Source organism: Ursus maritimus (genome assembly GCF_017311325.1).
Source record: "Ursus maritimus isolate PB19 chromosome X unlocalized genomic scaffold, ASM1731132v1 scaffold_X1, whole genome shotgun sequence".
Classification (NCBI taxonomy): Eukaryota; Metazoa; Chordata; class Mammalia; order Carnivora; family Ursidae; genus Ursus; species Ursus maritimus.
The window spans coordinates 46,238,241-46,251,160 of record NW_024423319.1 but is presented as its reverse complement, the minus strand read 5'-3'; the positions used below and the strand labels follow the sequence as shown (position 1 = coordinate 46,251,160).

At 40.8% G+C, this 12,920-nt stretch overlaps 1 protein-coding gene across 3 annotated transcripts in view; it reads right to left on the bottom strand.

Moving 5' to 3' along the window:
- Positions 1-11,122, bottom strand: part of TRMT2B (tRNA methyltransferase 2 homolog B) — a 38,334-nt gene extending 27,212 nt beyond the window's left edge. Inside the window, exons 1-5 of one of the 3 annotated variants that reach the window (XM_040630063.1) lie at positions 10,732-11,122; positions 9,976-10,030; positions 7,365-7,499; positions 6,425-6,524; positions 5,346-5,416 (exon numbers count right to left, since the gene is read on the bottom strand). In XM_040630063.1, the coding sequence (XP_040485997.1) occupies positions 5,346-5,416; positions 6,425-6,524; positions 7,365-7,499; positions 9,976-10,030; positions 10,732-11,063 (693 nt within the window). In that variant the 5' untranslated portion in view covers positions 11,064-11,122. The remainder of the gene's footprint in view (positions 1-5,345; positions 5,417-6,424; positions 6,525-7,364; positions 7,500-9,975; positions 10,031-10,731) is intronic. The other 2 variants (XM_040630068.1, XM_008701718.2) reach the window with 2 other exon arrangements.
- Positions 11,123-12,920: the final 1,798 nt, after the last annotated feature.

Here is a 12,920-nt window from a genome sequence, read left to right as displayed (position 1 = left end):
CTTCTTCCTCTCCCACTCCCCCTGCCTGTGTTCCCTCTCTCGTTGGCTGTCTCTATCTCTGTCAAATGAATAAATAAAATCTTTAAAAAAAATTAAAAAAAAGAAAGGCCTTGAAGTATTACCAACCCAGTATAAGTAAGCACCTCTAGCACCCATACTGTGCCTCCAAATACCATTTCCCACTAAGAGACAAGGATTCCTTGAAGAAATGGCTGGTTCCCAGTCTCAGGAAGAAAAGACTAGATGTACTAGAAATACCTTATCATTCCAGAACTACTAGGGCCATCCTAGGGCTGAGACAACTTAAAGCAGTTCCCACTGGCTAAAAACGGAACAATTTGAGTACCAAAAAATAATAGTAAATTCAGTGGACTAAAACATATCAAGTATGTTAAAAATCCATGATTTTGGGGCATGTAGGTGGCTCAGTCAGTTAAGTGTCTGCTTTTGGATCAGGTCATGATCCCAGGGTCCTGGGATCGAGCCCCATGTCAGGCTCCCTGCTCAATGGGGAGTCTGCTTCTCCCTCTCTTTCTGCTCCTCCCCCCAGCTTGTACTCTCTCTCTCAAATAAAATCTTTCTTAAAAATCCATGATTTCATAATGATACTGAAACAAACAAATTTAACTGATCATCTTTTCAAGAAGGTGAACCAACAATTTACCCTGTCTTGACTGTATCAGTACATGGGGTAACCAAATAGCTATAAGGAAAAGTAATTTTTAGAAGAATCCTAACTAATAAACGAAGACATGATAGACTAGGCAATGATCACCAATGACTACGAAAACCATTAGGTGAAAACCTGACGGGAAGTTTTTTAATGAGTGGATCAGGCTGATGACACTGAATCCACAGTTCAATCTTAACATCATTGAAAGAGAGCCCATCAGACATATACACGTTAAAAATATTCACACCTCAAGTTAAATCTGAATCTAATCATCTTGATCTACCAGTTTATAGGAAATACAGGGGACAGAGGAAGAACATTAAATAACATCATGAGAATTCAATCAGCAAAATCCAGAACAAGAATTTCCACAGGAAAACCAACTTCAAAAAATAAATTGCAAGGACAAAAACATTAAGAGGGAAGGGTACTTACAAACTAAAAGAGAATGAAGAGACATGTCAATCAAATGCAATGTGTATACCTTGTTTGAATCCTGATTTGAACAAACCACCCATAAAACTCGAACCATTTGTGTGATACATAGGTGTCAAACCTGAACATTTACTGGATATTTGATGATATTATGGGACAAATGTTTATTTCTGGATGTAATAACGGCATGAAGCTATGTTTAAAAAATTAAGTTCTTTTAGAACTCACACTGAAATATTCACATTTTATATGATATAATGTCTGGAATTTGCCTCAAACTAATCCAAATGGGTTGGCGAAATGTGGGATGGGTGAGAGTATAGATAAAGTAAGATTGGACAAATACTGATAGTTTTTGAACCTGGGGAATGGGTATATGGGGTTCGTTACACCATTCTCTAGTTTTATATGTTTGCAATTTTTCACAATATAAAATGAAAGGAAAATTTGTACAATAAAGGAAAACAAAATCTTAGTATATGTACTTGGCTCAGGAATGAATATCTACATAGTCATAACAATAGAAACACTAAATATTAATTTAACCAAGAATTGTGCAATAAAAATAGAAGAAGAAGGGTAGTTTGGGAAGAGAAACAAAGTAAAGGAGAGAAATTTTTTTTAAATATTTTTTAAAGATTTTATTTATTTATTTATTTATTTATTTATTTATTTATTTATTTGACAGAGAGAGCAAGAGCGCACAAGCAGGGGGGACAATAGAGGGAGAGAGAGAAAGAAGCAGACTCCCTGCTCAGCAGGGAGCCCGATGTGGGGCTCAATCCCAGGACCCTGGGATCATGACCCTAGCCAAAGGCAGATGCTTAACCATCTGAGCCACCCAGGTGCCCAGGGAGAGAAATTCTTATATGCCATAACTGGAAGTCAACAAATAATATCTAACTTGGATAAAGCAAAATACATCAGAATAATGTACTATTTAGAAATACAGAACACCAAAAGAAATAGCTAAAATAAATGCTGTGGTTTCTGGAAAGCAGGACTCAAGAGCAAAGAAGGGCGGGACAGAGGAGCATCATTTTTCCTTACTAACCTATTACTACTATTTGACTTTTAAAACTGTGTACCTGTATTTCTTTGATAGTATTTTATTTATAGACTGATTCTTAGGTCTTGGTGCTCTAGCTGTCAGCTCCTATAAAATTCATATTTTGACTCAAGAATCAAGAGTAGATATTAAAAAACCTCAAATCAGGGCAAACTAGGGTATCTTATCATCGTAATGGAATGGAATGTCACGACCAGGAACAGGGAAAGAGAGATGAAGGTATTAAAAAAGTGAGAGCAACCTAGGGCTACACAGAAGGTATTATTTTTATTTGCATCTGGCCTGTATTTGAGTACCTATTGGATTGGATTTTAGGTCCCAGGACAAATTTTGCAGGGAGAAAGAATTCCTCTGGATAGATGTGGAGGGTAAACAATTTGCCCAACAGAAGCTGGAAGGGCTAGAAACCTGGGTTCACCAAACATTTGATGAGCACCCGCCATATGTATGAATCTATGCTAAGTGCTGGGCTACAAGATTAAATAATCCACAGCTGCTACCTCCGCAGTCTCCTGTGGGAAACACCAATGCACAACAATGCAATACGGTGTAACGAGCGCAACAATAGGAGGTAAGCAATGGGAGATTAGAGTACAGAAAAGGGGAATCCCTAATCAGACTGAGGAGTCAGATAAGGTTTTCTACTGGATCTAATGCCTGAAATGAATCTTCGAGCGTAAGTAGAAGCTAAGGGGAGAAGACTGAGGGCACTGTGGAGAAAGGACAGCCTCAGGCAGGAGTGAGATAGCTTGACAGGATAACTTGAGTTCCTTACGAATGGAAAGAGCAAAGCAGGTGAGGATGTGGCAGAAGATGAGGCTAGGGACCTTCTGGTAAAGATCTGGCAGTGCAAAGATAACAAATTGAAGCTTTATTCTAAAAACTATTGGGTAATGCTGAAGAATTTTAAGCAAGAGTGTGGTATGATCTTATTTGCATTTTAAGGACGCCTTTGGCTGCAGTATAGAGAATAAACCAAAGTAAGGGGCTGGAACTAGTGAGACCAGTTTGGAAGTTATCGTAGTTTAGGCAAGGGAAGATGGTAGCTTGGAATTGAGTGTTGGTGATGGTGGTGGTAATGGTGGTGGAAATAGAAGAGGGTGGAGTCAAGGTATTTTTAGAAAGGAAAACTGACAGGACTTGGAGACTGATTAGATATGGCTGAGGAGGAAAGTGGGGATCAAGACAGAGGAGTCTAGGATGACATGTTTCTAGTACACTGTGCTACCATTTACTAAGGTGAGAAAAAAGAAGCATATTCTGAAAGGGAAGAGGATAAATTTGGTTTAGGGCAGTTTTCTCAACTGGAGGCAACTGTGCCCCCCAAGAGACATCTGGAGACATTTTTGGTTGTCACGACTAATCGACTAATGGCATCTAGTGAGTAGAGACCAGGGATGCTGCTAACGTCCTATAATGCACCTAACAGGTCCACACAACAAAAAGTGATCCAACCCAAAACGTCAGTAGTGCAGAAGCTGAGAAATCTTGATCTAGGGCAACGCTGATCTGAAGACCTCTGCAGGCCAGCTAAGTGAGGAAGTTCAGTAGCCTTTTAGAAATGCACCTCCTAAAGCTCAAGAGGGAACCAGAATGCAAATATGAGTTTAGGAGTTATCAATCTGTAGGTGGTCATTTCACCTACAACTCTACCTGGGTGCGATCTCCCATAATGAACTTGAAAAGAAGGCCAAGGACAGAGTCCTGGGGGATACCAATACTTACAGTAAGAAAGGAGAGGAGAAAAAGATCCCATGGGAAAGACTAGGAAGTAGACAGCAAGACAGGAGGATAAACCATCACAGAAAGGAATCACATAAATCAAACAAAGAAAATGTTTCAAGAAGGGAAATAAGAAAAATAAGTGGTGTCAAAGGCAGAGAAAAGTTGAGTAAGTTAGGGAAAGTTTCCATTGGATTTGGCAAAATAGAGGTCACTGATGACTTTGACAAGACCAATTTCTATGGAGTGTTAAGGGCAGAAGAACCATGAGATTTTTTTTAAAATGGGAGATATTTAATATGTTTATGAACCAAAAGAAAAGAGTCAACAGAAGTCATAGGGAAGGAGGTACAGAAATAGGAAAAAGAGGGTATGTAATAAAGGAGCGAGGATCTAGAAGAGGGAAGAGATGAGTCCAACATGGTGTTTCAAGGAAGGATAGCCTTAGACAGGGGGAAGACCAACCACCTCTTTCACTGAAATAGGAGGAAAGGAGGGATAAGATTTCAGTGAAATTGGTAGATGTTAGGAGAAGAAGCTAAGAGAGTTCTCATGTGATGCCCTTAATTTTTTAGGGAAGAATGAGGCACAATCATCTACTAAGGGCAAGGGTAAAAGTGATGGGGCAGGGAACTGAAGAGACGTAAGGGTTTAGAGAAGGTGCTGAAGAGAATGGGAGAAGAAACTGATAAGGCCCATATAGGAAGATTTCTGGAGAACAATTCTACAAACAAAGCTGCATCCTAGCAGCGAAATCTTGGAGGTCAAGATGTGTCCTATTAGAAGGCACCACGCAAGTGTCAGGAACTTAAGTCGTTAGGAGGGTGGGTGCTGGTAAGAACCAACAGGGAATAAGAGTGTCAGTTGGGAGTCCTGTTCAGTCCTCATGAGGAAGGCTTTTGACTTGTTTTTTTAAGTTCCACGAGGGCAGGTACCATGCCTATTTGAGTCATCACTGGATCCCCAGCACCTGGCACAGTGCCCAACGCATAGTAGGCACTCAATAAACAGCAGGTGCATAAAAAGAGAAGGATATAAAAATGTCTTAGAGGCCAACCTCACGATGTAGATACCTTACCACTTACATTTCCCATGGTATTTCTCAGTTCTGTTCTGCCGAAAACACTAGCCTTCCAAATATTTCAGACACTTGTCACCTGTGAGACTGCCCTCACTGGTACCTCTTTTTCCTAATACTTCCTTCCTATTAAATTCTTCGGATGCCTGACATGTGCAATAATGGATAAAGTTCTCTCTCCTGCTCTCCACCCTCCCTGAAATGAAACACTAGCTCTGTTCTCTCCGTGTTACAAGGTATGCTCTCAGAACAGAGCACCTCCTTCCCTGTCGCACCAGAGGCCGCTCTATTATTAAAATGTCAGGGACACTACAGTCACAGACTGCAATGCCTAGGGTTATCTTCAACCAGCCCTTGTTTCTCATTACCTGTGCCACTTGATTGTGTTTCTCAGGGATGTTTTTCAGATGGTTAGACCGTACACAGACGATGCTTCTGTCTAAAGAAAGAAAACGAATTTGATTTACATGGTTTCCTTGATGAAAGATTATTTAGAAATGTCTGGCCATTCAAATCCCCTCCCTCAGAGAGGCATACGCAGATCTGAAGAAGTACCTAATTCAAGCTCAAGGCCATTTTACAGAGATAACCTGTTTCCTGGTCTAGCCATTATGAAGTTGATGCTTAATAGAGCTAGTCTGCAATATTTTCTCTCATGCCACAAATGCACCAATATGACAAGGTCTGTTTTCTGTTCAGATTTCAAGAGGGAAATAAAATGTAATGGGTTTTGTTTTTGTTACCGAATAATAGAACACTGATGTCATATAGTCATTTTATTCAGCACACAAGCGGGGGGAAAGCCAAGTGCCTGCCCTAATGAACTCTAGTTTAAGGCATATGGGTATTAAACAGTGTGACTAATATAAAATGATGGTGTTTCAAGTGGATTTATTGAAAATGGGCAAATGGAAAGTTCAGGAATGGAATCCGGGAATGGGTACTGGAATTAAGTCTCAGAAATATGCCACTGTGATCTCCCCCACCACTACTCACCCCCTCTACCAGTTACTTTAAGGCAGATTTATCACAGAAGGCTCCAGCTTTCAGGGATATGGAGATATGAAATAGAAAAGGTGACTCTCTAATAAAGAGGAGACTGCTCCCAGTTTGGAAAAGGAGCATAAAATGATGATGATGACAATGGTGAGTGGGCAGTGGCAACAACATTAACATTTACTAAGTGATAACTGGGGCTCAGGCATATGACTTTTAGAGGAAGAAAGGGTAAAGGTGGTGATTCCTAGTACTAAGTGACAATGACTACCCACCAAAAAGCATCCAAAAATAACTTTGTGATCATGTTCTGCATCAAAGACTTCATCCTTCTCCTTCAAGGCTGCCATATTTTCCACTCCTCTCCACCCCCACTGACACCGTTCCTGCACCTTCCCTCTCCTCTCAGCCCTTGGTTTGCTATTTGTACTAGTTATGGCCTTCAACTGACCTCTCCAAGTTCCCAGGTAGTAACCCACAGTCTTTGGATTGCCATCTGGACCTCGGTTCACAGAGAAGGTAGACTTATTTCGGTAGCCATTGATGACAGGCTGGAGAAGGCAGGGCACGAGAAGAACAATAGGACAAATGAAATCAAAGAGAACAACAATAAAAGGAATGTAAGAATGTTCTCTGGATGAGGACAAATAAATGGTGCTTGCTTGGAAGGTATGGCGTATGTGAAAGTCCATAGCTGAGGTCAGGACACTCCACAGACACTCCATAGCGGAAAGCAGTTTCAATCTTGCCGTGAAGCAGGGGTCAGCAAACTTTCTCAGTGCAGGGCCAGATAACAAGTTATTTTAGGCTTTGCAAGTCATATGGTCCTTGTCACAACTACTTAACTCTGCCATGCAGTGCAAGAGCAGCCAGGAACAATCCATAAACAAGCAAGCTCCGCTGTGTTCCAATAAAGCTTTACAAAATAAAGCAAGGGTGGGGGACAGATATGGCCTAAGGGCCATAGTTTGCCAACCTCTGCCTTAAATTAAGTTCTGTCTCTCTGAGGCCTCATTAAGTTTTCAAAGTCTGAAATCTTTCTACAGAGGTAATACTGTAGTGGTTGGAGAAAGTGAGCTTTGCATCAAATAGACCTGAGTGTAAACCTCAGCTCTGACACTTTCTAGATGTGTGTCCTTGGGCAAATTACTTAATCTCTCTGAACCTCAACATCTTCATCTATAAAACGATACTGCCTACCCCTCAGGGTGACTATAACAGTCACTGATGATGCATGCTAATCACGTAGTACAGACAATGTGCTAGACAATGATGCAGCCTAATCACTTAGCACAGGGCCTGGTTCCCAGAAAGTGCCCAGTAGGTACTGGCTGATATTATTAGCTATTAAGGGGACTTAGTAGATAAAGGATAGGGAAGTGGTGGCTTACAGAGGGTATAATAGGATGGAGAAGACAAGCGAGCCCCTCAGCTCTGGGTGCAGATGTTGTCACATTGACTCCATTGAGCTTTTGGAGGTAAGACTCCAGTCTCCATAAAATTTTTTTCTGAGCTTCAAATTTCACCTGCAAAAGAATGTATGAAGTGAAACAAAAAGACTTATGCAGTATAACCTCAAAGAATGGAAAACAAAGAAGAAAAGAGAAAGCTATCCCACAGATTCCTGGGTCATGGTCTTAGCAGATAAGGAACCCACAATGATGGGACAGCAAACAGACCAAGGACGGTACTGGGAGAAAGGTCAAGAGTGAGCTTTTGTGTAAGCTCTTCATTTTAACCAACCTTTCAGAATGAACACTCAAGCTATAGGTCAGTGCTGTGATAATGGAAATGTTTTATGTTGGTATTATGTGCTATATAATATGGTAACCACTAGCCACATGTGGCTAATGAGCACCTGAAATGAGGCTCATGTGACTGAGGAACTGAGTTTTTAATCTCATTTAATTTTAGTTAAGGTATACAGTCAGTCACCTCTGCTATAACAGGACATAAGCATTTCTACACTATGCTATGCAAAATCACACACAAAAAATCACAGGGCATTAAGAGTACACTTATCTTGATGAGCATGAATGTATAGAATTGCTGAATCACTATACTGTACACTGAAAACTAATACTGTATGTATTAGTATTAATTAAAATTAAAAAAAAAAGAAATCACAGGGCTCATGGGAAAAATGGGGTTAGGCACACACATTCCAAAACTTTATCAGTAACGTACATAAAAAGGATAGCAACCTAACAAAAAGGGTAATACAGTTTTCCACGTTAAATGGTTAAGAAATGGGGCACCTGGATGGTTTAGTTGGTTAAGCGTCTGCCTTTGGCTCAGGTCATGATCTCAGGGTCCTGGGATCGGGCCCTGTATCAGGCTCCCTGACCAGTGGGGAGTCTGCTTCTCCCTCCGCCCCTCCCCTGCTTGTACACTCTCTCTCGAATAAATAAATAAAATCTTAAAAATAATAAAAATTAAAAAATAGGGACGCCTGAGCAGCTCAGTTGTGGTTAAGCGGCTGCCTTTGGCTCAGGTCATGATCCCATGGTCCTGGGATCAAGTCCCACATGAGGCTCCTGGCTCAGCGGGGAGCCTGCTTCTCCCTCTGCCTGCTGTTCCCCCTGCTTGTGTGCGTTCTCTCTCTCTCTGACAAATAAATACATAAAATCTTAAAAAAAATAAATCATTAAGAAACGGATACATACCACAATAAGGAAGGCACTTTTCCCTGACAAAGTGGCTGTCCACTTGTGAATTTTCATGAAGTGGTGAAAGGAGGGTTATGTGTCACACAAAGATCTAGCAGCAGACGTGGATGAGTGTGGCTCATACCACATTAAGTAAACTGCGGGAATCCGTACATGTTTGAGGCATGTGTGCGTGTTCATTTTATGTATTCTTATGCAGCTCAGTTCTGCTGGGTACAGTTTGCTTCTTTCATCTGGTGTTTCTCGAGGACAAAAAAAACCATCACTCCTAAACCAATGCGAAATTTGCATTATGTTCAAGTTGTGCCTTAATCTATCAATCTCTTGGAATAAATTTATGTTTTTAAAACAAGCATTACTGCAGAATTGACTGTGTTTAAAATCAAACAGCCACATGTAGCTAGTGGCTACTGGGTTGGAAAGTGCAGCTATGTATAAAGCAGCAAAAGTACTTGCTACTCACACATACAGAGAATAACAAAAAAGCAAGGGAGAAAGGACACAGGGGCGCCTGGGTGGCGCAGTCGTTAAGCATCTGCCTTTGGCTCAGGGCGTGATCCCAGCGTTCTGGGATCGAGCCCCACATCAGGCTCCTCTGCTATAAGCCTGCTTCTTCCTCTCCCACTCCCCCTGCTTGTGTTCCCTCTCTCGCTGGCTGTCTCTGTCAAATAAATAAAATAAAATCTTTAAAAAAAAAAAAAGGACACAGGCATTTCCCAATATGGCTCCCGAGTTTGGAAGACGTAATAGGTGCAAAGTTAAAATTTCAGATTCATATTACTTAGCCACCAAAAAGAACGAAATTTTGCCATTTGCAATGATGTGGATGGAACTAGAGGGTATTATGCTAAGCAAAATAAGTCAGTCAGAGAAAGACAAATACCATATGACTTCACTCACATGTGGAATTTAAGAAACAAAACAGATGAACAGAGGGGAAGGGAAGGAAAAATAAAATAAGATGAAAACAGAGGGAGGCAAACCATAAGAGACTCTTAACTATCAGAAATAAACTGAAGATTGCTGGAGGGGAGGTGGGTGGGGGGATGGGGTAACTGGGTGATGGGCATTAAGGAGGGCACTTGAAGTAATGAGCACTGGGTGTTGTTCGCAACAGATGAATCGCTAAATTCTACCATTAAAACTACTAATACAGTGTATGCTAATATAAAGAAAGAAATACATTTGAAAAAAACTTTTCAGATTCATTAGAATATTGATTTTAAGCACCTGTTGGGTCATCCGGATAAAGCTGTCCACTCAAACTTCCTACAAGTCTGGCACCATTCACTCTGATGGAACTGGGGAGTGAAAACATAAGCTAGGTACCAACCTTGAGCTGGTCCTCATAGCTTAGCCTCCAGAGTGGTGTCACAACATCAGCCAGCCTGAAAAAAAATAATTCAGGCACTTCATTCATTCTATAAATATGTACTAAGCACCTACTATGCATAAGTACTTCCTGCCACCATTTTCTCTGGCGTTTTACTTGTTCAGAAAACCTAACTCTCATGCCCCTGGGGAGATACAGTCTGGGAGAAGAGCCCATTTTGGTGCTGTCTACTTAACAACACAGAACAGATGGGCAAACTTAATATAAGAAAAATCCAGATTTATCAGGAGGTAATTAATCATATTACAAAAGGCTTCACTGTTGGGTTCCTTTAAATAGCTCACCTCCCTAATGCTTTTAAAATATAATTTGATTTAGAAAATACATTTGTTGCATAAAATGAGGTATATTTGTGTTTGCATGGCTGCAACGGGACTATTCATTTGTAAGCCATCTGATCCCTCTCTGGATTCCTAATCTTCGGTGTACCCGTCCTGGACGTTTATACAGACAAGGTACCAGTTTAATATCTCATTTCTGTGAAAAACATACTTAAAGGCAAGGAGAATATTTTCTGCCATCACAAAGCATTTCCACCAACATTCTTCAGGTGTCTTCAAATTAGCCCTGGGTATCCTACCTTAGGCGCCCCCTTGAACCCTTGCAATGCCATGTTAGTTACATCAGGAATACAGATTTTAGTAGGCCCAGAGATTCAGACTTGCTAATGGGAAAGGATATCCGCCTGGGCCTTACCTTTCCTGCCAGGAACCATCAAGTGGTCCAACATGGCTTGGTTTCTTCTGACTTTTCTGTCCTCTTTGACGCTTCTTGGCTATCATGCCAGTGAAGTTTCCCTCACATGCTGAGCCCAAAAAGAGCTGTGACCAACCTGGAGGTTTTGTGGCACACCAGGGGAGCAATCCTGGTTTGGAGGTGAGCCCCACCCTAGAGAGGAAACACCTCGGGCTATGCATTGGGACTCTTCTCTTAATCCTTGCCAACCACAGAAACACTGAAGTTCCCCTGAATGGAAGGTGAACAAACAGAAGTTGGGAAGCAGAAACACAACTCCCAACCCCCTTCATGCATTTATAAACCCTTATGGAAGGTCAGCACCCAGCACCGTGCCGGGCACAGAGTCAACACTTGGTAAAAGCAGGCCTGCTGAATGGAACTGAATTACTGCGTGTCAGGTACTGCTTAGGTTTCCAAAATAAAAAGATGAGGAAAATATACTCTTTGTCCTCTAGGGAAGAGTTCAACTCTGAACACACTTCCATGGCTAGTCCCTCTCCATAAATAAATAAAATAAAATAAAATAAGAAAGACAGTTCTCTTCAGCAAGTGATGTTGGGAAAATTGCACAGCCACATGCAAAAGAATGAAACTGGACCACTCTCTTACACCATACACAAAAACAGACTTAAAGTGGGTGAAAGACCTAAATGCGAGACAAGAATCCATCAAAATCCTAGAGAACACAGGCAGCAACCTCTTTGACTTTGGCCACAGCGACTTCTTGCTAGACATGTCTCCAAAGGCAAGAGAAACAAAATTGAAAATGAACTATTGGGACTTGACCAAGATAAAAAGCTTTCGCACAGCTAAGGAAACAGTAAACAAAACTAAAAGGCAACCTTCAGAATGGGAAAAGATATTCGCAAATTTCTTATCAGATAAAGGGCTAGTATCCATAATCTATAAAGCACTTATCAAACTCAACACCCAAACAACCCAAAAAATACAGTCAAGAAATGGGCAGAGGACACTAACAGACATTTCTCCAAAGAAGACATACAAATGGCCAATGGACACATGAAAAAATGCTCCACATCACTCCACATAAGGAAAATACAAATCAAAACCACAGTAAGATAAAACCTCACACCAGCCAGAATGGTTACAATTAACAAGTCAGGAAACAACAGATGTTGGCAAGGATGCAGAGAAAGGGGACCCTCTTACACTGTTGGTGGGAAGGCAAGCTGGTGCAGCCACTTTGGAAAACAGTATGCAGTTTTCTCAAAAAGTTTAAAATAGAGCTACCCTATGACCCAGCAATTGTATTACTAGGTATTTACCCAAAGAATACAAACATAGTGATCCGAAGGGGTACACACACCCCAGTGTTTATAGCAGCAATGTTCCACAATAGCCAAACTATGGAAAGAGCCCAGATGTCCATCAAGAGATGAATGGATAAAGAAGATGTGGTATACATACACACACACACACACACACACACACACACACACACACACACAACGGAGTATTACTCAGCCATCAAAAAGAATGAAATCTTAACATTTGCAATGACATAGATGGAACTAGAGGGTATTATGCTAAGCAAAATAACTCAATCAGAGAAAGACAAATTCCATATGATTTCACTCGTATGTGGAATTTAAGAAACAAAACAGATGAACACAGGGGAAGGGAAGGAAAAATAAAATAAGATGAAAATAGAGAGTGAGGCAAACCTTAATAGATGCTTAATTCTAGGAAACAAATAGAGAGTTGCTGGAGGGAAGGTGGGTGGTGGGAACAGGTAATTGGGTGATGGGCATTAAGGAGGGCACTTGAAGTAATGAGCACTGGGTGTGATATGCAACTGATGAATCACTAAATTCTACCCCTAAAACTAATAATACAGTATATGTTAATTAAATTGAACATATAAAGAATTTAAATCAAGAATTTAATAAAATTCTATTATTCTAATCTAATTCTAAACCAATTCTAAATCAAGAATTTAATTAAAAAATAAAAATAAAAAAGAGGAAAAAAAGCAAGTTCAGGGGTGCCTGGGTGGCTCACTGTGTTGGGCATCTGACTCTTGGTTTTGGCTCAGGTCATGATCTCATGGGTCATGGGATCAGGCCCTGCGTTGGGCTCTGCACTCTGTGGGGAAACTGCTTGAAGATTTTGTCCCTCTGCTTCTC